At 41.3% G+C, this 25437-nt stretch overlaps 1 protein-coding gene across 1 annotated transcript in view; it reads right to left on the bottom strand.

The window, feature by feature from the left end:
• The window catches only part of LOC122805544 (transcriptional-regulating factor 1-like), a 544032-nt gene that overhangs the window by 52264 nt on the left and 466331 nt on the right, over window positions 1–25437 (bottom strand). Inside the window, exon 9 of the mRNA XM_044075759.1 lies at window positions 15513–15601. Within this exon, the coding sequence (XP_043931694.1) occupies window positions 15513–15601 (89 nt within the window). The remainder of the gene's footprint in view (window positions 1–15512; window positions 15602–25437) is intronic.

Here is a 25437-nt window from a genome sequence, read left to right as displayed (position 1 = left end):
TACATTTAAACTAATCTGACCATACCTCTGACACATTTCCCATCCCACCCTTACTGTACATTTAAACTAATCTGACCATACCTCTGACACATTTCCCATCCCACCCTTACTGTACATTTAAACTAATCTGACCATACCTCTGACACATTTCCCATCCCACCCTTACTGTACATTTAAACTAATCTGACCATACCTCTGACACATTTCCCATCCCACCCTTACTGTACATTTAAACTAATCTGACCATACCTCTGACACATTTCCCATCCCACCCTTACTGTACATTTAAACTAATCTGACCATACCTCTGACACATTTCCCATCCCACCCTTACTGTACATTTAAACTAATCTGACCATACCTCTGACACATTTCCCATCCCACCCTTACTGTACATTTAAACTAATCTGACCATACCTCTGACACATTTCCCATCCCACCCTTACTGTACATTTAAACTAATCTGACCATACCTCTGACACATTTCCCATCCCACCCTTACTGTACATTTAAACTAATCTGACCATACCTCTGACACATTTCCCATCCCACCCTTACTGTACATTTAAACTAATCTGACCATACCTCTGACACATTTCCCATCCCACCCTTACTGTACATTTAAACTAATCTGACCATACCTCTGACACATTTCCCATCCCACCCTTACTGTACATTTAAACTAATCTGACCATACCTCTGACACATTTCCCATCCCACCCTTACTGTACATTTAAACTAATCTGACCATACCTCTGACACATTTCCCATCCCACCCTTACTGTACATTTAAACTAATCTGACCATACCTCTGACACATTTCCCATCCCACCCTTACTGTACATTTAAACTAATCTGACCATACCTCTGACACATTTCCCATCCCACCCTTACTGTACATTTAAACTAATCTGACCATACCTCTGACACATTTCCCATCCCACCCTTACTGTACATTTAAACTAATCTGACCATACCTCTGACACATTTCCCATCCCACCCTTACTGTACATTTAAACTAATCTGACCATACCTCTGACACATTTCCCATCCCACCCTTACTGTACATTTAAACTAATCTGACCATACCTCTGACACATTTCCCATCCCATCTTACTGTACATTTAAACTAATCTGACCATACCTCTGACACATTTCCCATCCCACCCTTACTGTACATTTAAACTAATCTGACCATACCTCTGACACATTTCCCATCCCACCCTTACTGTACATTTAAACTAATCTGACCATACCTCTGACACATTTCCCATCCCACCCTTACTGTACATTTAGACTAATCTGACCATACCTCTGACACATTTCCCATCCCACCCTTACTGTACATTTAGACTAATCTGACCATACCTCTGACACATTTCCTCATTCTCACTAACTGATCACATCTCTCAGTCATGACCTTTAATAAACGTTCTAACCCAACCTACCCATAACATCTAAAAGACCCATTTATTCACACGTCTACTAACAAATGCATTTAACTCTCCAGAACTTAACATCTCAACTCTTGTTAAAACACACTGCATTGCTTAAATTACACCATGGCTTTGCTTCAAATGTATCTCCTAATACTACTACTAGCCTTTTCTGTGTTAACAAGTTAGTTCAAACTAAACTTTGAATTTATTTCCAAGCTCTCATACATTTGATTCTACTGTTCCTACTACCACATCCTTCTCAGGTATCTCTTCTCATCTTTGCAATACCTCTGCTGTGCTTTTTCTCAAGTTCTGTCTTCTCCTGCTAGCACCTCAAAAAACTCTACACACATATATTCTCCACACCTAAACATCTACAATCATCATATATTACCACTACGACATCCAACTAAGTTGATATATTCATCCCAGTCTATGTCCCGACTCTTACACACAGCTTAGTTACTCATCTGTTAAAAACTCTAACTTAAACATTTATAACCGAATTATTCAAAGTATCTGTAACAAAACGACCAGCTTACATGCTTGGATCCAGACTCAGTCTTGATGTACTCGATGTAACTGAAACCTGGTTAAAACTCAATACCACATCTAACGAGCCCCCCTGCCCAACCCACACATTCAACATAAAGGTGAATGCATAGGCATACTATACTGCAAAATGTTCTAGGTAATGCCATATCCCAAACATATTTCTACCTTAAAAGCTGAAATCCTTACAACAATACTTCATCTAAACAATGTAAAGTCTGTATGTATAATGTCATTATAAATCTCACCTAACAATACTCCAAACACATCTTTACTGGATGGTATCTTATCCTGGTCTTCCCACAATATTCCTTTAAAAAATATCATCCTAGGTGACATTAAAATACACTGGGCAAAGTCCTTAACAATCTTACAGACCACCCTTGCATAAATGTATACAGTCTTACCCAATCAATTCACTTCCTTAAAAGTTACACTAAAACATCCTCTACTCATTCCACCATAGACTGGACACTAACTACTAATTCTAGTAGCATTGTCTTTTCTGGGACAGTACTACTACCTACTCTGTGATCACCATCACACATTTGCATCTGCTCCCTAACCGAGCACTCCAAACTCATAATATATAACTGTCAGCCTTATCAGCAATTTTTAACTCCAGCTCCTTCCTAACATCTCTACAAGCTTACATCTGGAATATCCTAAAGCAACTCCCTCCTAGACAAGGCTGCTGAGGCCTTTAAAAACTTTCATAAATGCTCTTAATCATCATGCACCTATTAGAAATAAAAAAGTCAAATGTACACCAGCTCTCTGACTAATCTTAGCCACTAAACAATAATAAGAATTAGAGACAAGGCCTGGAACACATGGCAAACCAACAAAATAACTGCTAATTTCCAGCAATACAGCTGCCTTCAAAACAAAACCAATACCAAGTCGTATCTGTATCTGACAAAAATAAATAAATAAATAAATAAATATATATATATATATATATATATATATATATATATATATATATATATATATATATATATGATACAAAACATTTACACACCCCTGTTGAAATGCCAGGTTTTTGTGATATAAAAAAATGAGACTACAATAAATCATTTGAAAACTTTCCCCACATTTAATGTAACCTGTAAGCTGTACAATTCAATTGAAAAACAAACAAATCTGTTAGGGGAAAAAATATAAAAAATAAAAAACGTACAATACGCTGGTTGCATAAGTGTGCACACCCTTAAACTAATACTTTGTTGAAGCACCTTTTGATTTAATTACAGCATTCAGTCTTGTTAGGTAGGAGTCTAGCAGCATGGCACATTTTGACTTGGCAATATTTGCCCACTCTTCCTTGCAAAAGCACTCCAAATCTGTCAGATTGCGAGGGCATCTCTTGTGCACAGCCCTCTTTAGGTCACCCCACTGATTTTCTATTGGATTTAGGTCTGGGTTCTGGCTGGGCCATTCTAAAACTTCAGTTTTCTTTTGGTGAAGCCATTCTTATGTGGATTTGGATGTATGCTTGGGGTCATTGCCGTGTTGAAAGGTGAAATTCCTCTTCATCTTCAGCTTTCTAGCAGATGCCAGAAGGTTTTGGGCTGAAAGTGACTGGTATTTGGAACTTTTCATAATTCCCTCCACCTTAACTAAAGTCCTAGTTCCAGCTGAAGAAAAGCAACCTCAAAGCATGATACTGCCACCACCATGCTTCACCATGAGGATGGTGTTTTTTGGTGATGCGAAGTATTGTTTTCGCTCCAAACGTACCTTTTGGAATTGTGGCCAAAAAGTTCAACCTTGTTCTCATCAGACCATAACACATTTTCCCACATGCTTTTGGGAGACTTGATGTATTGTTTTGCAAGTTTTAGCTGGGCCTGGATGTTTTTTGTGTAAGAAAAGGCTTCCATCTTGCAACCCTACCCCATAGTCCAGACATATGGAGAGTACAGGAGATTATTGTGACATGTAGTACACAACCAGTACTTGCCAGAAATTCCTGTAGCTCCTTCAGTGTTGCTGTAGGTCTCTTGGCAGCCTCCCTGACCAGTTTTCGTCTTGTCTTTTCTTCAATTTTGGAGGGATGTCCAGTTCTTTGCAACATCACTGTTGTGTCATATTTTATCCACTTTTTGATGACTGTCTTCACTGTGTTCCATGGTATATCCAATGCTATGGAAAATTTTTTGTACCCTTCTCCTGACTGATAACTTTCAACAATGACATCCGTTTGATGCTTTGTAAGCTGTCTGCAAACCAAGGCTTTTGCTGTATCAGGCAACTGAGTAAATGTCAGGAAAATACTACTAGGACAGCTGAACTTCATTTGAGGTTAATTAGAGTCTCTTTAATTGATGGCAGGTGTGTACCCAAAAAGACTGAATGCTGTAATTAAATCAAAAGGTGCTTCAACAAAGTATTAGTTTAAGGGTGTGCACATACAACAAAGTATTAGTTTAAGGGTGTGCACACTTATGCAATCAGCTTATTTTACGTTTTTTATTTTTTATATATTTTTTCCTCTAACAGATTTGCTTGCTTTTCAATTGAAGTGTACAGGTTATAGGTCACATTAAAGGTGGGAAAAGTTTTGAAATGTTTTATTGTGGTCTCATTTTTTTATATCACAAAAACCTGGCATTTTAACAGGGGTGTCATTTCAGTGAATTTTATTTTACTGGGACCAAATCGCTGAAAGCTCAAATTACTGAAAACTCATTTCACCTAATCTCATTTCACTGAAGTGAAGTACTGGCACTGTGTAGAGTACTGTAAGGCAAGTAAAAGGTAGTGTGATCCTGGAGTTAGTATGTATATAATTGGGGGGGTGTCGGGGGCACAACCCCCTGTATTGGGGGGTGTGGTGTGTGGTGTGTGTAGCCCCCCCCACTTTGTTTGGGTATATATTGTCTTCTGGAAAGAGTTAGCCATTGGTGCTGTAAGTATGCATGTCTATGGTTTAAAATGTATTGTTTTGAAGTGTTTGGTGAAATATAATATAAAACCAAACAAGGTGAGGGGCTATACCCCCCACAGCCCCCAATGTAGGGGGAGCTATGCCCCCCCCCAACTATATATACTAACGTCAGGATTGCATTACAGTAGGGAAAAAGGCATATACCTTTTACTTGCCTTATATTACTCTAGCAAGGTACATGCCGAAGGGGGCATTGTACTCGATAATGGGTCTGATAATGGAGGAGTACAGGGATGTTATGACCTCCTTGTTCCTGGATGGGCATGTAGAAAGCCTGCTGTATAATGGAAGCAACATGGTGGTCAAAAGTCAAGTTGCTATCAACCTGGGTGCCTAAGACCCTCATGACTGACTGCGTGCTTAGTACATTGTTATCAATATGATAATTAGTGGGGACACCATTTTTCTTAAAGGGGATAATGATGCATTTCTTGGCATTCAGTTTGAGACCATGCTTCTGGGACCAGTCATTAGTTTGGTTAAGACCCTCTTGGAGAATGTTCACATCACTAGGGGAATTTATGACAGTGCCCAGCTTGCAGTCATCTGCAAACTTGGTCAGCCACAGACCAGTGGTTTTGGCTTGCACTTCAGAAAAGTATATCCCAAACAATAGAGGCTCCAAGACTGATCTTTGGGGTTCACCAGTTGTTACGAGTGTACTACTAGATGTGGCTTCTCCTATTTTGACTGAGTGGGTTCTATCAGTGAGCCAGTCAGATAACCATCTGGTAACATATGGAGTGATGCCTAGCTGGGAGAGTTTATCTATTATGCCTGAGTGGGAAATAGTGTTGAAGACTTTGGTTAGGTCAAGGTAGGCAGTGTGCATTGTAGTTTTGGTGATTGTTTCAATGAAGGTGACCAAGTTTAACTGGCATGATCTCCCTTTGATAAAACCAAACTGTGTGGGATCAAGCATTTGGAGGTTCCCAATGTCCTTGTTTATAAGGTCCATGATAAAGCGCTCCATGGCCTTGCAGATCAGGCTAGTTAGGCTGAGTGGCCTATAATTGCCTGGGTTGGTGGACGCTCCACCTCTGTGCAGTGGGATGATAGTGGCTGTCCTCCATTCTGCTGGGATGAAGCTGGTGCACAGGCTTTGGTTGAATAGGGTACCTAGTGATGCTGAGAGCTCTTGGCTGAGTTCATGTAGGACACAGCCAGGGATGTTGTCAGGTCCCATGCAGGCTGTATTTTTTGCCTTTTCGAGGGCATTAATAACCTGCTCCCTGGTGATGAAGGGAGGGAGGGGGTCAGATGCTGGGGATGTCCTGGTTTACTGATGGGGGGACGGGGGAGGGTGAAGTTTTCACTGAACTTGTCTGCCAGCAGGTTGGCTATATTGCATTTGTATATGTGGTATTCTTGACCACCAATTCAGAGCAGATTTGGGAGTTACCTTTGAGGTTGAGGATGTATGCAAAGAAGGCTTTGTAATTGTCCTTAGTGGATGTGGCCAATTTGGACTAGAAGTTAGCCTTAGAGGACTTCACCAGTGACCTTATTTGCTTGTTCAGAGAAAGGAGAGAGTGCTTCCAACTTGGCACCTGCACCTTCTTGGTCCTGGACAGCATTTTTTTCCTTTTATTATAGAGTCTGGTTATTGCTGCTATCCACCAGACAGATTTACTCTTCTTTGAGGAAGATGATTTGGTCCTTTCAGGTATTCCTGAATCCATGCAGCTATATAGGTGCTCATACAGTTTTTTTGGTGTAGGCTTGGACATTAGTGCTTGATTCAGCTGAAGGGATGGTGGCTGTGAAGCTGCTTATACCTGCTCTCATGAGGTTGTAGTCAGCTTTGGAAAAGTTTTTTTTTTACTCTGGCAAGGGGGGGAGGGGGAGTCAGGAGGGAGATGGGGACTTTGAAAGTGAGTGCTTTATGGCCGGATCTTACCAAGGAGGATGACACTGTAGGCATGTTTAGTAGCAGGTCCAGGATATTTTCACCTCTTGTGGGGGTGTGGGGGTGTTGACCAGCTGATCCAATGCATTGGCACTGACGAAGTCCAGGAATCTTTGGGTATTTGTGTTTGAGCTAGAATAGGTCTTCCACTCTATGGATGGGTAGTTAAAGTCACCCAGGATCAGGGTAGAGGGTTGAATCTTGATGGATTCAAGTAAGTCCAGATAGGTGGAGTGGGCCTCCTGACCCATGGTTGGGTGTCTGTAGCTAGCTATGATTTGAATAGGTGTTTTGTCAATAGTTAACTGCATCTGGAGTGTCTCCTGTGTGTCATATTGTCTGACCAGCCTGGAGGTGTGTATGTCTCTGACAAACGTCGAAACTCCACCACATTTGGCTTTGTAGCCCTCTGTTTGGGGTCATATGGTAGGACAAGTAACCTGGTAAGGCTGGTGTGCTCTCCACAGCTTTGAACCAGGTTTCAGTGACTGCACAAATGTCAGCATCTTCCAGGGTGAGGAATGCTTGCAATGAGTGCAGTTTCATGTTAAGACTCCTAGCATTTAGCAGCATGACATTTAAATTTCATTTAGAAGAATTTTTCACGTTGGTAATTTTGTTCTCATGACTTCACCTAAAAAAGGCACTATGGGGGAGGCAAGAGCCTTTGCCAGAAGCCTGAAGCCCAAGGGAGACAGAAGAAGGCCATCTCTGGCAAATAATAGTGGTCTGTCAATTATGTCCTTCCAAGCTGTCAAGTACTGGATCCCCTTGGAATGACACCAGAAACTAAGCCAATTGTTAAAGTCAATCATTTTCTGTTTGTACCGAGGCATCATTCTGGGTGAAGCTAGGATGCTGCTTAAGGCTAGGGACATACCTGCCTGGGACACATATTCAGCAAGCTCAATCATATCTCTCTTCATATAGTCCAGAGAGGTGCATCTGAAGTTATTCACATCAACATGGACTATGACAGAGTCATAACAGTACCTATTGTTGAAAGACTTGAGTGCGTGAGTGATATGGTGGATTCTAGCACCTGACAAGCAACTTACCATGAATTTCCCTTGTCTAGCCTGGTGAAGGGCACATCTTTGTGTTTCACGATAGAGTCTCCTATGACTAGTATGTTGGGTATGTGGCTGGGCCTTAGAGGCTGTGTGACACAGGCATGTGTACTATGTGTGGTGCTTGGTGCGGTGGGTTGTGATGTGCGTGTGTGCTTTTGCCTCGAAGGTCTCTTTTGTTTAGGTATGCTTTTGTTGAGAACCTTCACATATGTAGGAATGTACTGTACAGGTGTGGGTGGTGTTAGAGGTGTGGTGTTTACACAGACAACCTTCTCAGTGCCAGATGTACTGGCTTGTAATTGAGACAGCAAGGATTCTAGGTTCTTAATGTAATTGCATCTCTCACATATTGTGTTCCTAGGTGGTAGAAGAAGAGGGTTGTCTATGTACATGAGGCAGTTGCTACACTGTCTCAGGATGTGCATATCAACAAGACTAGCAGGAGAAACCACAGGAAATTGTCCATCCATGGTTGTCAGAATCTGTGGAAGAGAGGTAAAGAATGGTAGAGTGGGTGCTATCAGAATAGAGTACCTATAGGTATGAGTAGGGCTGGATAAAATCACAGTAGTTGCAAGGGAGGGCATCAGTTACACAGGAGTGCTGGTAAGGGAAAAAATGCAACTGAGATACCTCACAATGGGTGAAAGCAGCACAGCGGCAGTGCGCAATGAGCAAACAAATGCAACACCCTGCAAACACTGGGTATAAATACCAGAAAAAATAGATGACTCTAGAAGCTCGAATTACTGCCTAATCCTGCTAGCCCCTGATCTTTTAACCAATCACTTATGCTAGAGAAGGTTAGGCAACCCTGTTACTCTCACTGACAGTGAAGACAAGACACTACCAGCAAAAGATGACTGCCTGAAACACAGGAAACTCAACAAGCAAAACAACCAGGCCTGGATAACAGCAGGCCTCTATCCAGACTATGCTACCTGATTAGAATACAGAAAGCTCACAAAAAATGCAGAGAAAAGCACAGATAGAGCACTCACAAACAGAAAATACAACGCTCTGTATGAAAAACAGTTTACAGTTAAGTAATTCAATAAAAATGCAATTACAGTAATGGAGCACTATGTAGTAATGAAAATACAGTTGAAACAGTATAAGACAGTACAGAAATGCAGTGAAACAGTAAAAAATGCTTTATAGCAGTGCACAATGTAGTAGATTAGCTGTATAGCACAACTATAAGCATTAAGAAGTGCAATTCAATGAAATAAAAGGAAGAAAAATCTTATTCTGCTATTGGAGACTCAGGATTTTCTGCTTTGTCACAGTGATGAATCACCACTCCTCAGCCTGGTAAAAACAAGCACAGCCCCCTGCAGACACTAGGTTTAAATACCAGAAAAGATGGAAGAATCTAGAATCTTGAATTACTATCCGATCCTGCTATCCACTGTCCTTTCAACCAATCACTCGTGCTAGAGAAGGTCAGGCAACTCTGTCATTCTCACTAACAGTGAAGACAAGACACTACCAACAGAAGATGACTGCCAGAAATACAGGAAACTCAACAAGCAAAACAACCAGGCCTGGATAACAGCAGGCCTCTATCCAGACTATGCTACCTGACTAGAACACAGAAACCTTACAAAAAATGCACAGAAAAGCACAGATATAGCACTCACAAACAGAAAATACAACTCTCAGTATGAAAAAGCAGTTTACAGTTAAGTAATTCAATAAAAATGCAATTACAGTACTGGAACACTATCTAGCAATGAAAATACAGCCAAAACAGTATAAAACAGTACAACAATGCAGTGAAACAGTAAAAAAAAGCTTTATACCAGTGCAAAATGTAGCAGATTAACTGTATAGCACAGCCATAAGTGTTAAGTACAATTCAATGAAATAAATGTAAGAAAAAAATTATTCTGTTATTGGAGCCTCAGGGATTTTCTGCTTTGTCACAGTGATGAATCACCACTCTAGTAAGCCAAGAACATCCCTCCCAACAGTATCCATGCTGACAACATGTGTGTTTACTCCCCACAACAGGTGACTGTGGTTATCCACTTCAGCCTTGGCTAATGACCCCGTACCATGAACCATCAAACCTTGCATTGAAGGCCTACAATAGAACACATGCAACAACAATAAATACCATACAGTGTTTGTCTGGTGTACTGTAAGCTATGGTCAGATGTCTGGATACATCTGGGGGTGCACTGCAATACACACCTGAGAAGGCAGAACAGATGATAACAGTATGCTCCATGCTGCACAATGTGCTACTAGAGCACATGGCGGTCTTCCAGTAGCAGGTGTGGATGAATTACCTCACGAACCTCAGATATCTGAAGATGAAATCCTGCAGGTATCACAGGAGGAAGAGCAGGATGATGTAGGAGTCAGAAGATACAGGCATGGGCAAAGGAGGGTGGAACCACAAGTGCAGCCCCAAGCAAAACAACAGCATCTGACACAACTTTGAGCCATGACAAGTCACACATACAGAAGTACACAGATTAAACATTGATGTTCAGGTGTTGCTCCACCACAGCAGCACGGATTACATCTAATAGCAATTACCTATTAGATGTATATACTGAACATCAGACATAACAACATAATCAAAATATATAACATTATGAACATCTACAAATCCATCACACAGGAATCTTCAATTCAGGGCACAACTGACATAGATATGCATACAGACTCACACTGGTGTATCTCTGTATGCACACAATAAGGGACACACATCAGTGCAACACATTCCTATCTGTCCACTGTAAAAAGCTGCAAACAGGTAAGCAACTCAGGACATAATGCAAAACTGCTGTTACTATCACAAGCCAAATATATCACTGTAAAGTATGGATAAAGTAATGCAATAAATGGAGTCAGCTATGGTTAGTACAACTGTCTGACTCCTGTGGCATCAGACTTGTCAATGAACACACACAGATGACATTATTAGTATTCTGCACAGCAATCATCATTGCCATGGGGTGAGACTGGCACTACCGGACAGAGTGGATCAACTGTATGTGTTACGCTGACTCATTATAGGATGCCCACACTGACAGCTCACACTGTGATCTGGCCTGCCCCTACCACGTATGGAAACACTTGGCTCAGGTTGCTCCACAGAGGAGACTGATGGGGTGATGCCAGCATATGGAGGTGAAGGAGCATGACTGTGACTTGACTGTCTGGTCATGACTGTTGGGCTCATAGCAGATGGGCCAGCATCAGACGTGTGCACACACTGGAGCATAGACATTGATGCCTGATAGGCAAGTTTGGTTCTCCCATGTGGCAATCAGCTAAGCACAGTCAGAGCATGCAGAACACTGCTTGTACTACAACACTGTTCTACTACTGTAGAGGCCAGGGATTCTACATGACACAGATAACATACTTTCATTCTGTGCAGCCAGTGACACAATTACCTCACTGTATCTGTGCTCATGTCCATCATGCAGCACATCCATCTGGTGTCCAGTATGATCTGTGACAAGGACAATTGCACAAATGTCATATCCATGACATTGCTGGGAATGTTCATTTGCCTGTAGGAGTAGGTGGACACCCACTGACATATGCCCATGTGCACCAGCTGCACGCCTATGTCTACTGTGATAGGCAGTATCAATGTGTTGTGGGGAACCGTTAACATCACCAGCAATCTCAACATGGGTCTGTTGCTCACTGGCCTCATTCTGTCCACCGTCCCCTCTTTGTCAGAATGGCTGGACAAATTTCCCTGCACATCTAAGGCTACAGCCGCATCCAGAGGACTGTCGCTATTTTGGCTGGACTGTATCACTATGTCAGTGTCCTGTGCCTCAATAGCCATGATAACATATTAAGACACATCAGATCCCACATTGGGATCAGTGGATGGGCTAATGCAGGATAAAGGCAGTTGATGTGCTAAAAGATGAGACAGATGACACAGATCAGGACAATGTGCTTGAATATCTCAATGCAATGTTACAGATAATACTGACATACTATTAGGTCTTGTCTGTGTATGGTTCACAGAATGTGCATACATGGAGTTGACAGTTATGTTACATATCCTACATACATGACATATGTGATGAATACAAACACAACACACATGCAACCTATGAACCTGTTGTGATAACAAACCCGGTCTGTCTGTACTTGTACCTGCATAGCTTGATCCCCCAGTGGATGTACCTGTAGTGTACAATGTTAGGGAAATATCAGTATGACAGTAAACAGCAGTGCCATGACATGAGGTTGAGGCAATAACAAGTGGTGCTCACAGTAACACTGTATGGAGACACTCACTTGGCATTCCCTAGTGTGCAGAAGTAGATGGACCTGTGAACATTAATGCTGACAGCAGTACACATATTGGTTGCACTGTTCTGTCTGTACTGCAGTTGTGTGGCTACCTGTCATTACACTTATTTTGATTGTCATCACCCTGTGTGGATCTCTGTACATGATTCAATTCCTCCGCTGAAAATCAAAAACCACAATACATGAATGTGCATGCAACAGCGGTATATGCAATGATTTACTCTATAGGCATCCATGTCATGCAAATTAACCCGTACATATTCGGCCGCGAACTCCTGCTTCTAGTCTACCCCTGGGTATGCTTTGCTCCCCACTCACCATATATGCAGGGATTCAAGAAAAATTGTGATCTCATGGGGGGGTGCAGTGGTGGGCCACCTGTTAGCTACACAGAGGATTTTATCAGAGCAACATTGATGACAGGCCTCATGGGATCTATTGTGACCTCCAACTGCATTAATCATGTTGGTGATGTCAGCCCACACTTCATTCCTCCATACTATAGTTCCTGCTCGTCCAAGGAGGCTCTGTCCATGTTGTCACAGAGCATCTATTATAATCTCATTTTTCTGTAGGGAGAAATTGTTGCCCCTAGATCTGTTTGCCATCCAAAACACAGTGATATGCACATGACATGTTCACATTCATGTGGGGGCCCACTTATGGAGATGATTATGTGGGCAGCTTATAGCACTGTAACCACTATGAATACTTGTGCAATGCAAAAGTCTTTGAAATGCTCACAGTGACATATAGCAATGTGATGTATAAAAACTCGCAACAATGCCTGCATTCATAACAGTTGTAAAAGCAACATAACTTGTGATATCTGTAGATGCTGTCTTGGGGATTGTAACCCCTTACAGTACATATCTGTTGAAGGCAGAGTCTGCATGCATTTCACTTTAAAATGCTACACAAACATATGTGTACAACAATAATGTCAGTTACTGTAGCTGTAATGCAATTTCAGCCTAAAGAGACACATATTCAAAAAGACCTCAGACTAACTCAGTCATTACTGAGCAGTGACCATCTCAGCACAGAGTATCTGTAACTTATCAATTGAATAACTTACAGAAAGCGTCAGGAAACCTCAGTATCTGGAAGTAGGCCACAGATAGTACGGATCCTGTCTGTATTGACCCAATAGTTATAAGACTTGTTTTAAGAAACATCAATGAATAAATATCCATAACAGCCAAAGGAATATATAGTGCATAGGGATACTATCAAAATCTGTAGGTTTCCGCACGTACCACAGAGTGTATGAAGTCACCTGCAAGATATGCCGATAATCCATACTTTCTCCCTAAATCACTTACCTTTCATTCACCTTTCTTTACCACTTCCTACTCTTCTCCTCACATCCTCACTTATTTTATTATATCCTGCTATTCCACTTCAATATCTCCTGGCTGACTTTTCTCTCCTTCTTCTTTATTGTCTTTCACATCACATCCCTTCAGTATCTCCCTGTAACTAGCCACAAACCTTATACTGGCACCTCACAGCCTCTCTTCACATCAGTCATCCTACATCCTCTCAACCAATCTCCCCCACCCTTTCTCTCACTCAGCTTATCTACCAGTCATCTACTTCAGCCACTACTCCATCCAATCACTTTCCATGCTGGTATCTCTACCTATTTCCCTGGTGTTGCCTCCCAAACTGGTTTTCTTTCCTCACTCCTTCTGCACACTGCTGTATAACTATCACTTCTAATAACACATTATTTATTTTATTTTTACATTTGTTAACCTGGAAAGTCCGACTTGGAATGAGCCAATTTTCAGCGGAGGCCTGGGGAGAAATGCTCCAGATGTATGCCTTTGTAACTTAAACATTACTTAAATAATTTTTCCTCAAACCTCACTTTTTAAAAGCTTGCTCTCGCACATTACTTGATGTACTCATATGTTTAGATTTTATTAATGACTTGCCAATTTTTTATCTATTGATATGCTCTGTTGTCTTTTGTAAAATTTTGTTTATGTTCTATTTGCATTCATTCTGTTTAATTGCTTAAAGTTGTGGCACTTTTTCTTATTTGTTTTGTCTACCTTTTGGACATGTATTTATACTTGGTGCTTTTCTCCTTGGGCCTCCACTGAAAAGGGTTAACTTATGTCCTGACAAACAATCCCAGTAAACAAATGCTAATAAGTTATAGGTAGCTAATTGACTAACTAAAAGACATAAACAAGTATGCTATCCACTTCATTAATTTTTAAATATATTAAACAGAGTGCCTTGACAGTGAAGCTACTAAGTAAAATAGAAAAAAGTATAACTGGAACTTATTTCCTAGATAAATACTAGACTATCAATCTGCAGACTATTACAGGCCTAGCTAATATTCAAATGTCAGAATCAAACCCTGTGCCTTCTGTCTGTGAGGTTAAGACCTTAACCACTATGCCAAATGTTTCTACATTATAATGCATACCCCCCCCCCCCACACACACACACACTGACAACAGTGTGATCAACACTGTATAAGAGTAGTTGACTGGTCCTTCACCTGTAAGTTAACAAGCAGCATTCAAAATCATACTGTTTGCAAAGTCACTAGTCAGGGACGGATCAATAACTCTTAACACACTGACAACACTGACAATAGTGTACCCTTACAGCAAGCCAAACACTGATTATCACATAAGCAGCCATCATCGCATCTACAGTTGTTTACATATTTGTTTACACCGCTGCAGGGTCTAATTATGTCCACTAGTAAATTTTGCCCAGGGAAGTAACCCCCTTCACTCCATCTTTGCTATGCTTCAAACATGAAATTGGTAATTGGTAATTATATATTATATATTATATATTAGATATATACCAAACCTATAACTATGAAGTAACTGATCTCACTATCAGGGAAACAGATATATTGTTGGAATGTTATGGGACTGTGATAAAGCTAAAATCAGAAATTAAATACATTGCCATTGCTTTATAAAGAAAATGATTCAAGAAAGTTCTGTAGTGTATATATCAGAAATGCACTTATGCTGGTAAAGCAAACAGCATACAAATGAAAAACAATTACAACTACACCCATCTGTGCCATGGAACAAGCTAAAGATCAGTTATTTAAAAGTTTACATTTGTAATATGTCATTAGGATAAGAGACAAGAAAGAGAAGTTTACCAGGAATGGTATGGAATGGTTGTTATTTTCTGCATTGTTAATCAGTGTAGTTTTAGTGGATTTCTAGCTGTAGTAACATAACTTTTAGCACAGACAGCATAGCTCTTTGTCAGTACATTTCTCAACTTACCTGCTTTTGGATTATGAGAAAATCCTTCCTGTGTATGGCAAAAAGTTTGCTAAACAGCTGACGCTCTTCAAGTGTCCAGGAGTCACTACCTAGTGTAAAAAGAAGACAAAGTAAGGCCCAAAATGTATGGTTTTATGTCTTTCATGCCTGAGAGTTACCTGACTGTTTCTCCTTAACGTTTATTTAAAATCTCAGATGTTTCATATGAGTTGAGACCAGAGACATTATACTATACAGATACCACTGCCAAAGTTTTGCTATAAACCAGATGGTTATTCACCGATACAACAGATAAGACTACCATCACACTTCTTCTTCTGGCTTTTCCCAGTTAGGGGTCGCCACAGCGGATCATCTGTCCGCTCATGATTGGCAGTGGGGTTTTACAGTGTTGAGTTGCCAGCCCGGCACCCAACCTTCCACAGAAGGCACATACATGCGCACACTCACACCTACGGCCAATTTAGAGTGTCCAATCCACCTACTGCATGTCTTTGGGATGTGGGAGGAAACCAGAGCACCCGGAGGAAACCCACACGACCACAGGGAGGACATCCAGACTCCACACAGAAGGCACCCCAGCCGAGAATCAAACCAGAGAACATCTTGCTGTGAGGCGGCAATGCTAACCACTGCACCACCGTGGCCGCCATAAGACTATCATCACACTGACAAGTTAAAATTATTTTTTCTTTTTTTTTTTTCTTCTTGGTGCCATGTCTGTAAATACCTTAATGTGTAACAGTGCTAGTATACCTGAAATCTTAGTGCGTTTGTCTTCTTGCACTTGAATTCTCCTTTCTGTAACCTGAAGTTACAGAAATATATATGTAAAATGAGAACTACTTGTCTGTCTTTCATAATTTGCTTAATGAGCAACACAGAAGTTTTTGAAGTCAATAGGAACATTAAATCAGTGACTTTAAAATACAAATCAAACACTCAAGGCCTCCGAGTACGCAAAGACAGCAACCACATGATCTGGACTGTTAAAATATTAATTCAGGTATTAATTTGCCATTGTGAAGCAGCACATACTTTTGGAACATAATTCAAAAAACAATGTTGTTGTGTCTTTCGGCTTTTTCCCGGTTAGGGGTCACCACAGCGGAACTCTGGTCCGCTAATGATTGGCAGTTGATTTTTACGTGTTGAGTTGCCAGCCCTAACGCACAACCTTTAATGAAGATACGCCCATTCACGCATGTCTCCATGCAGAAGATGCTCTAGCTGAGAGTCGAACCGCTCAGCATCTTACTGTGAGGCGATAACGCTACAGCAGCACCACCACCGCGGATATAATTCAAAAAACAGTCAGGATACTTAATTCAAAAAACAATCAGGATACTTAAATTAGTAAATAATGCCACAATAAAAAACACAGTTAAGAATGTGGAATTAACATGAAGTTGTCACTCTAGAACAGAAAGTTAAATGGTTATACAAAGCACAGTCATGTGGTCCTTGATAAAACTCATTTTATCAAACCGGGAAACACAGATTTGGCAAGTAAATTAAGGAGCTTATAGTCAATGGCTGGCAGAAACACAGACAAAAAGCTGAAACAATAAGTGGTTCAAATATAAGTTTCTAGTATACAATCAGTGAAAGAGCTTGCAGTGAGGAACAGTGCATGTCAGTGTTAGGGTTACATGGGAAGAAGTTTACAGTCATTGTTTTTTGAAGAAATAGGAAGGGATATTGTGCAGTACTTGTGCATTGTAAGGTATGTATAAACAGACCAAAGGGGTCGACAGTGTGAAAGCTTCCCAGGGGATTACCTTAAATATCATATTAAAGTGTTGTTTTGGTTATAAAGTACAGTGATGGGTTTAAATATTTTGTCAGGTAACTTTTCAAGTGTTTCCCAGTAAGGAGTTTTGCTTGATCAGTATAATTCCAAGTTAAGCTATTCTTAAAATGTTTTCTTTTGGTGTTACTAGCATGCATTAATTAAAAGAAGTCTGACCAGGGTGTTTTGTGTAGCAGACGCTGTTAAGGCACTATTCAGAAGTAGCAGCATCTTTATCACAGAGGAAACAATGTTACAGTGGTTTGGACACATGCCTATGATCACTGTTATCTGTGAGCAAATTTTGTGCTGAAAAATAAGGACTGAAGTGGTAGTTGTCACATAGGATAAACCACACAATATTTCATCATGAGTGAGTATGTCCAACCAATGTGTGATATACTAAGCACAGATCAAGTAATGGCTATGGTTTAGTGATAAGACAGATATTTTGGTGGTGTGCAGAACATGTAGAAACAAAAAGATTTTTAAGTCTGTTAATTATGCAACCACTTTGTGGCTAACTATCAAGAGTAAGGACAAACCAGTGCTGTCATGGACAAAATTGTCCTCTTGGATATGTGAACCCTCCCAATGTTGCTTATTCTTCCACTGCATTAAGCAGAAAACTGTTTTAGGATTTTGTTTCCTGGGAAATACCACATCCTTACACATTTTTCTTAAATGCTATGCATTTTAGCTTATCTACATTCTCTTATATCATGATGTATTGCATGGTTTGAAATAAGCAGTTTTTATGTAGCATGTCTGCATATAGGTACATCCTGCAGCTCTCTACATTATTTCTTTTTCATCTTCCTGTTTTCTAGAATATTCATCTGTTATGGAGCAGTGCAGTATAACTTCAGTTTAGGGAAAAGTCAACTTTGTTAGGCAATGTTCTGATGTAAGAAAACTGTTTAGCAACATTTTGCTAAGCATCTTTCAGCACAGTTAAGCTCAATTCTGAGATTATAGCAGCTGACACTACAATACGGCATCCAAAGCATTTTCATAGCTTTACTGTTATTTACTCACAAACACATGCTTGCACACACGCACACGAACAAAATGTATGGCAGAGCGAAGTGTCTACATGTTAAAACTGTTTGTTCATTACATGTACGTTTCTCTTTCTCCTTCTGTTTGTGTGACTACATAATATGTTTTATAGCTGTCAGAACTGTAATGCACTTCACACTCTTGCACTTTTTCTCCATGTAGTATACATAACAGTTAAAGCCCTGTGCACTGCAAAGAATTATGATAGGGTCTTTCTGATCTTAACTACTTAATAAACATCCGATGGGGGATGTCAACATCAACTGGTCAACACTCCTCACCATTTCCCCCTCCACCTCCATTAACTTACATGGTTTCACCCAACTAGTAACTACACCTACGTATACCATTAAATCCACTGCCCACTCTGCTATACTAGACTGGATTCTAGTATCACATCCCCATAAATATCACTTCACCGAAACCCTACTTGACACCCTCAGTGACCACTCCCCAACCAATGTCCTCCATTGTACTCCACACATACTCAAATCCCACACAATCAAAGCATGCTGCAAACTAAAAAACTTTGACCCTAATGAGCTAAACAGTCAACTCTCTACTATTAACTGGACCTTTCTCGACAAAGCTGTCACAGAATGTAATAACATATTCCTTAACAGACTCAACTCCCTTGCCCCCATACACAATGTCAGAATAAAATCTGCCATATCCTCTTGGCTAACTTCCTCCACCCACTCCCTAATGGCACAGTGGGACAAAAATTGGAAACTCTGGACCTAAACTAAACTGCCCATTCACCTCCAAAAATAACATTACTAAGAAAGCAATCAATGACAAGAGAAACTTCTACTCTAATCCACCCAAAACACACATACATAACCTCCAAACATTCTGGCATACTATTAATCAAATCTTTCATCCAGGTAACCCATCCACTGTCCACCCAAGCCCCACAATCACTTCCCTCCAAACCACTGCTAACTTTAACTCCTACTTCAGAGACTCCATTAGCAAACTGATCAACCCCAAACTCCAACTCCACCTCACCCACCATCCCTCCTACTCCTTTCTGCTTAAAAACTGTATCCACCAGATACATAAAATCTCTGCTCCTTAAGCTCAAACCTTGTTCTCCCTCCATAGATGGTCTCCCTGTACTCTTTCTCCAGCTAGCTGCCAACTCCCTAGCCCTACCCATCTCTATTCTCATCAACCGATCTAGTACTGAAGCTATAGTCCCAGCCATATAGAAAAAGTTCTACACTCTTCCCATCCATAAAGAAGGCAACTCCACCGAACTGTCCAACTATAGGCTTATAACAATTCTATCACTCCTCTCTAAGATCTTAGAAAAATGTGTACACAAACAAATCCTACATTACCTTACAAAAGAGAACCTAATTACCCCCACCCAACTTGGCTTCCGCACTTGTCATAGTACCTCTACTGCCCTCATCTCCTTCATAAACACAATCTCTCAAGCTAGATACTAGAATAAACTAGCTTCCTGCCTCTTTCTTGACCTGTGAAAGGCATTTGACACTATCTCCCACCCCCTCTTCTGGGTCAAACTCTCTCAATTAAACCTATCCACCGCCACAATCTCCTGGTTCTTTAGTTACCTCAGCAATAATTTCCAATCTGTCAAATGGAGCTTAGCAACCATCCCTGAGCTCCCTATACAGATGGGAGTACCCCAAGGGTGAGTTCTAGGACCACTACTATTTAATATTTTTACTAATTAATTATTTACCTCTACCCCATGCTCATCACTAGTGCAGTGTGCAGATGACTCCACTGTCATCTTCATAGCTGATACCCTTCCCGAGCTCCACACTATAACACAGGACTCATTCTTGTCTATTGAAAACTGGCTCAATCAAAACCATCTTATCTTAAATCCAAAGAAGACCAAACTCTTAGTCTTTGTACCAAAAACAATGGCCCACCTGAAACCATCCTTTTCCATCACCTCCCACAATAACACACCCATCTCAGTGGAAAGCCACACCAAACTCCTTGGGGTCATTATTGATGATCAGCTAAAATTTTACCTGCATGTTCTAAGTAACATAAAGAAAACCCATCAAAAACTTGGTCTTCTTTATAGAAACAAAAACTTTCTCTCTAGTACAGCTAAAATTTCTCTATCACATGGCTACCTACTACCAACCCTTCTCTATGGCTCTCAAATACTCACCAATTTACAGACCTCACTTATTTCTAAACTAGAATCCAGTTATAACAAAGTATCTAAATTTGCTGCCAAACTACCATACTCCTCTCATCACTGCTTAGCACTCAGAAAACTGAAATGGTTAGAATTCCCCCATAACCTACTCCTTCTTCAGCTTCACATAATTCATTACATTCTATACTAGCCTACTTTCTGCCCCAGCATTGCATCCATCATCTCCTCCTACACCCCAGCTAGAACACTCTGGAGCTATGACCACCATCTTTTATCCATTCACAAACCCAAGATCAACATAGGAAAAAAACCTTTATAGCTGCTACCTGGCTGAAAACTGGAACTAACTGCCACTTGATATCTGAAACATTAGACCCAAACTCCAACTCAGAAAGGCTGTAAAAATCACTTAAGCAAAAATAAACTTTGTCAGTGCTATCTCCTCGCTGACTGACCCACCTCTCTAGGCCACCCATCTCTCACCTTTCTCCTAATGCAGTGAAACCCCAACCTTCCTCCTAATCTCTCACCTGTTCAACTCTGCAAGCCATCTTACCTAACTCTCTGCCTCTAACCTTCACTCCTATAAAATCATTTCATGCTACCACCTCTTCTCCCACGCTCAGCCAGATTAGTCTGCATTGATGGATAGCCTTTAACAGTAGAACGACTAAGCTTAGAAATCCATGCTCACCAACCTTTTACTACACAGTAACCACTGTTCACTGCCCTGTAAAATGTATCTGTATGACTTCCTTATACTGCTGCACTGTACCTTAATAAGTGCTGATATGCACAAACTAATTACCATTCATGTTAACCTGCTTTTGTATATATCTACTTACATTTGTATATACTGTATGTATCAGTGTATATATTGTATGTTTGTATTAACTGTGGAGCTTTTCTCCCTGGGTCTCCACTGAAAAAGGGCTCTGTCCCAGCTGGATCAACCCAGTCAACAAATGTCAAATCACGTAATGCCAGCTTGTAAACCAATTTTTTCATAAGGCAGCAATGTCTGACCAGAGACCAGATAGCTTAGTGGTTAAGGTCTTCGCCTCCCATGCACAAGCTACAAGGTTCAATCCTGACATCCGACCAATGCCTGTTTGGAGTTTGCATGTTCTCCCTGTGTCTCCATGGGGTTTCTCCCATATCCAGAAAACATGCTGAGTGTTTCCATTTCAAACTCACCAATGAACGGAGCTGTGGGCAGTAGTACAGACTCTACATGGTGCCCTATAGAGGGAAGAGTTGTACAGACCAACCACTTTGGGCATCTACTGTGCTGTGCAATATGCTCAAGATAGGAGAACATGGATCACAGACTGTGTGCTGTAGCAGGGCTAGCCACTCGACCGTGGAAAAATATGAGTCTAGGTGAGTCGGTCATATTGACTAATTTCGCCAAAAATGGGCATGAATAGTTACCGTTGATAAGTGGGTTGAAGACCCGGCCTATTCTCACCCATGCCAGGGACCCGTGATAATGGTGGGAGGGGCATATGTGTCCCTATTGGCCAGGGTGTGCCCACCATAAAGCCCAGCAGCCCTGGGTCAATAAGCTACTGGCTGGCTGGTGTCTAGTTGCCCAGCCTGGGTTACCTGGGATAGCTCTGTTGAGCGAAAGCTGGACGTAAAACCAACCAACCTGCCAAACATGAACTAAGAATTGCTACACTTAATGTAGGTTCACTGACAGGATGCAGCTTGGAAGTGGATGCCATGATGATACGGAGGAGGCTGGACATCCTATGTATCCAGGAAATGAGATGGAAGGGCAGTTCAGCAAAGCCACTTGGCTTGGGATCCAGAGGCTACTACTCAGGTGGAGGGCAGGCTAAAAATGGTGTAGCAACTGTGGTGAGAGAGAGGCTTCAGAAGGCAGTAAGGGATATCATCAGAATTAATGACAGACTTATGGCAGTCAGACGCCAGTGCAATGATAGGGCAGTATTCATAATCTCAGCCTATGCCCCACAGTAGAGTTGTGATAGTGAGGAAAAGAGTGCATTCAGACAGCAGTTGCAACACCTACTACATAAAGCAGGACAACATGAATTGGTGTTGATAATGGGTGACTTGAATGCACATATCGGGACAGACAGAACAGGATATGAGGACTGCCTGGGGCAACAGGAATAAAGAAGGAAAAGCCATTCTAGACTTCTGTCTGGCAAATGGCTTGATAGTAGCCAACACATGGTTCAGAAAGAGAGAGAGTCACAAGTTTACATACAAGAGTAGTCAACATGCAACTCAGGTAGACTTCTTCCTAGTAAGGAAAAGGCACTGGGGCAGAATCCATGATTGCAAAGTCATCCCCAGTGAAACAGTTGGCCCACAGCATAAACCACTAGTTGCCACAATCAGCTGCAAGCAGTGGTCAGAGAAGGCTCTAAGGTCATTAGAGACCAGGCTGAAGACCTGGAAGCTGACTGGAGAGAAAGTACAACAGTTTAAGGAATTACTCAGGGCTCTAGCACCCCAAGAAGAGGAGGAAATAGGTGGAGTTGAAGAAGAATGGCAGTGCCTAAAAACAACATGTGTTAGGACTACAGAAAAGATATGTGGCTGAGCCAAGTATGGAAATAAGGTACATAAGGAAAGCTGGTGGTGGAATGCAGAAGTCCAGGAAGTCATCAAAAGAAAGAAGGAGTGCAGGAAGAAGTGGGAGACAGAAACGACTGACCAAGGTATGAAGGACTACTGGTTGGCTAACACAGAAGCTAAGAAAGAAGTTCCAGTAGCAAAGAATAGGGGATCGGAGGCACTGTACCAACTTCTGGAAAGTGACTCAGTAAGGGGCACAAAGAAACTATATCAGGTTGCAAGGCAAAGAGAGAAAGATAAGGAAGACACCCTTCATAAGGGATGCCAGCAACAACCTATTCACCAGCCCAGAGGACATCAAAGGCAGATGGAAGGAGTATTTCCATCAATTTCTGAATGAAGAAAACCCGACAGAAGCTTTACTGCCCCAGAAACAGCCTACGATGACAGAAAAAGATGAACCCACCCTAGGTGAAGTAAGAACAGCACTAAGGAAGATGAAATCAGGGAAAGCAGCAGGCTCAGATGAGTATACAGCAGCTATGATAAAGATGCTGGGTGAGATACGGGAGAAATGGCTCCTGAGGGTACTAATAGCAGTGTGGAGAGAAAGGCGTATCCCAGATGACTGGAGAATAAGCATACTCATGTCAGTGTACAAGAACAAAGTGGACATCCACAACTCTGGGCAGTACAGCGGCATCAAACTCCTATCACATTGCATGAAAGTTCTGGAAAGGGTGATTGATAAATGGATACGCAGAGTAGTAGAATGTAAGATGGCAGATGAGGAGTTTGGATTCAGATCAGGATGGAGCACAATTGACCCGATGTTTGCACTGAGACAGATACTTGAGAAGAAGCTAGAGATGACAGAGTCCAAGTGGGCATTCCTAGACTTGGAGAAAGCATATGACAAGATCCCAAGAAAGCTGATCTGGGCAGTACTGTGGTGGTTTGAAGTCCCAGAAACATTGGTAGAATTAATGCAGGTTATGTACAAGGACCCAATGACTCAAGTACGAACAGTATTCGGCCTCACAGAAGGGTTCCTAGTGGGTGTGGGTGTACATCAGGGCTCAGCTCTGAGCCCACTGCTGTTCATACTGGTGATGGAGTACATTAGCAAACAGGTTGGATGGGACGGAGCAACAAAGCTGCTGTATGCAGATGATGTGGCAGTACAGGCTGACTCTGAGCTAGAACTGTAGCAAAGGATAGGAGAATGGAATGCAAATCTGAAGGCACATGGGATGAAACTAAGCACAGATAAGATGGCGGTAATGATAGCAAATTGGGGAAATCAGAAGAAGCTGAGAATAGAGATAGAAGGGAAGATAGTGGAACAGGTAAACAGCTTCAAGTATCTTGGAGGAGTAGTTGAGGAGAAGGTTAGTCTGAATGAAGAGGTCAAAGCTAGAATCAGAGGGGCTGCAGCCAACTGGCATAGAGTATCAGGTTTAGTCTATGACAGAAGAATGCCAAAGTAGCTGAAAAGTAAGGTGTACAAGACAATGGTGCGACCAGTACTACTGTATGGTACAGAAACCTGAGCAGTAAAGGCAGAACAGTTGAAGAAGCTAGAGGTGATGGAAATGAAGTGTCTGAGAAAGGTGGTAGGATGCACACTGCAGGACAGGTGAAGAAATGAGGACATAAGAGCAGAAGCCAAAGTAGCTCCAATTGCAGAAAAGATCAAAGAGAACAGATTACGATGGTATGGGCACATGTGCAGAAAAGCAGAAGACAATCTGGTGAGGGAGATTTGGGACAGACAGGAAGAAGGTAAGAGGAAGCGAGGGCATCCAGCAAAGAGGTGGATGGATTGTGTGAAAGAAGATCTGCGACAGTCAGGCATGAGTGTTGAAGAAGGCAGGAGAGTGGCACTGAATCGAGAGAGTTGGTGACAGTTAACACGATACCCTGACCCCGTGTAGAAAAAATGGGAAAAAGGGGGCTGATGATGATGGTGTACTACAATGTTATGATTATTAATATAGCCATCTAATAAATGTTTTCTACTTAAAAAAAAAGTTTGACATTTTACAAGCTCTCTTTAAGTGATTGTGATCATGATTGATTAGAGACATAAGGGGGGAGGTGCCAAATATGTTTGCTACCCAGTGACCAAATTATTTATTTTACATTTATTAACCGGGATGGTCGACTGGACGTGGTCCATTTTCCGTGGAGGCCCAGGGAGAAAAGCTCCACATAATATAAAACCATGCAAGACAACTTTACATAAAATACAAAACATTGTTATCAATAAAACATTATCAACATTTGTTCAATGGTAAAAAGTTACACTGAGAAAAAAAAATTAAAAATGATCATATACATACATAAGTTAACTACAA

Source organism: Protopterus annectens, chromosome 6.part1, assembly GCF_019279795.1.
Source record: "Protopterus annectens isolate FY-2018-M chromosome 6.part1, PAN1.0, whole genome shotgun sequence".
Taxonomy (NCBI): Eukaryota; Metazoa; Chordata; order Ceratodontiformes; family Protopteridae; genus Protopterus; species Protopterus annectens.
The sequence above is the reverse complement of the archived record's forward strand: the minus strand, read 5'-3'. Positions and strand labels throughout refer to the sequence as shown.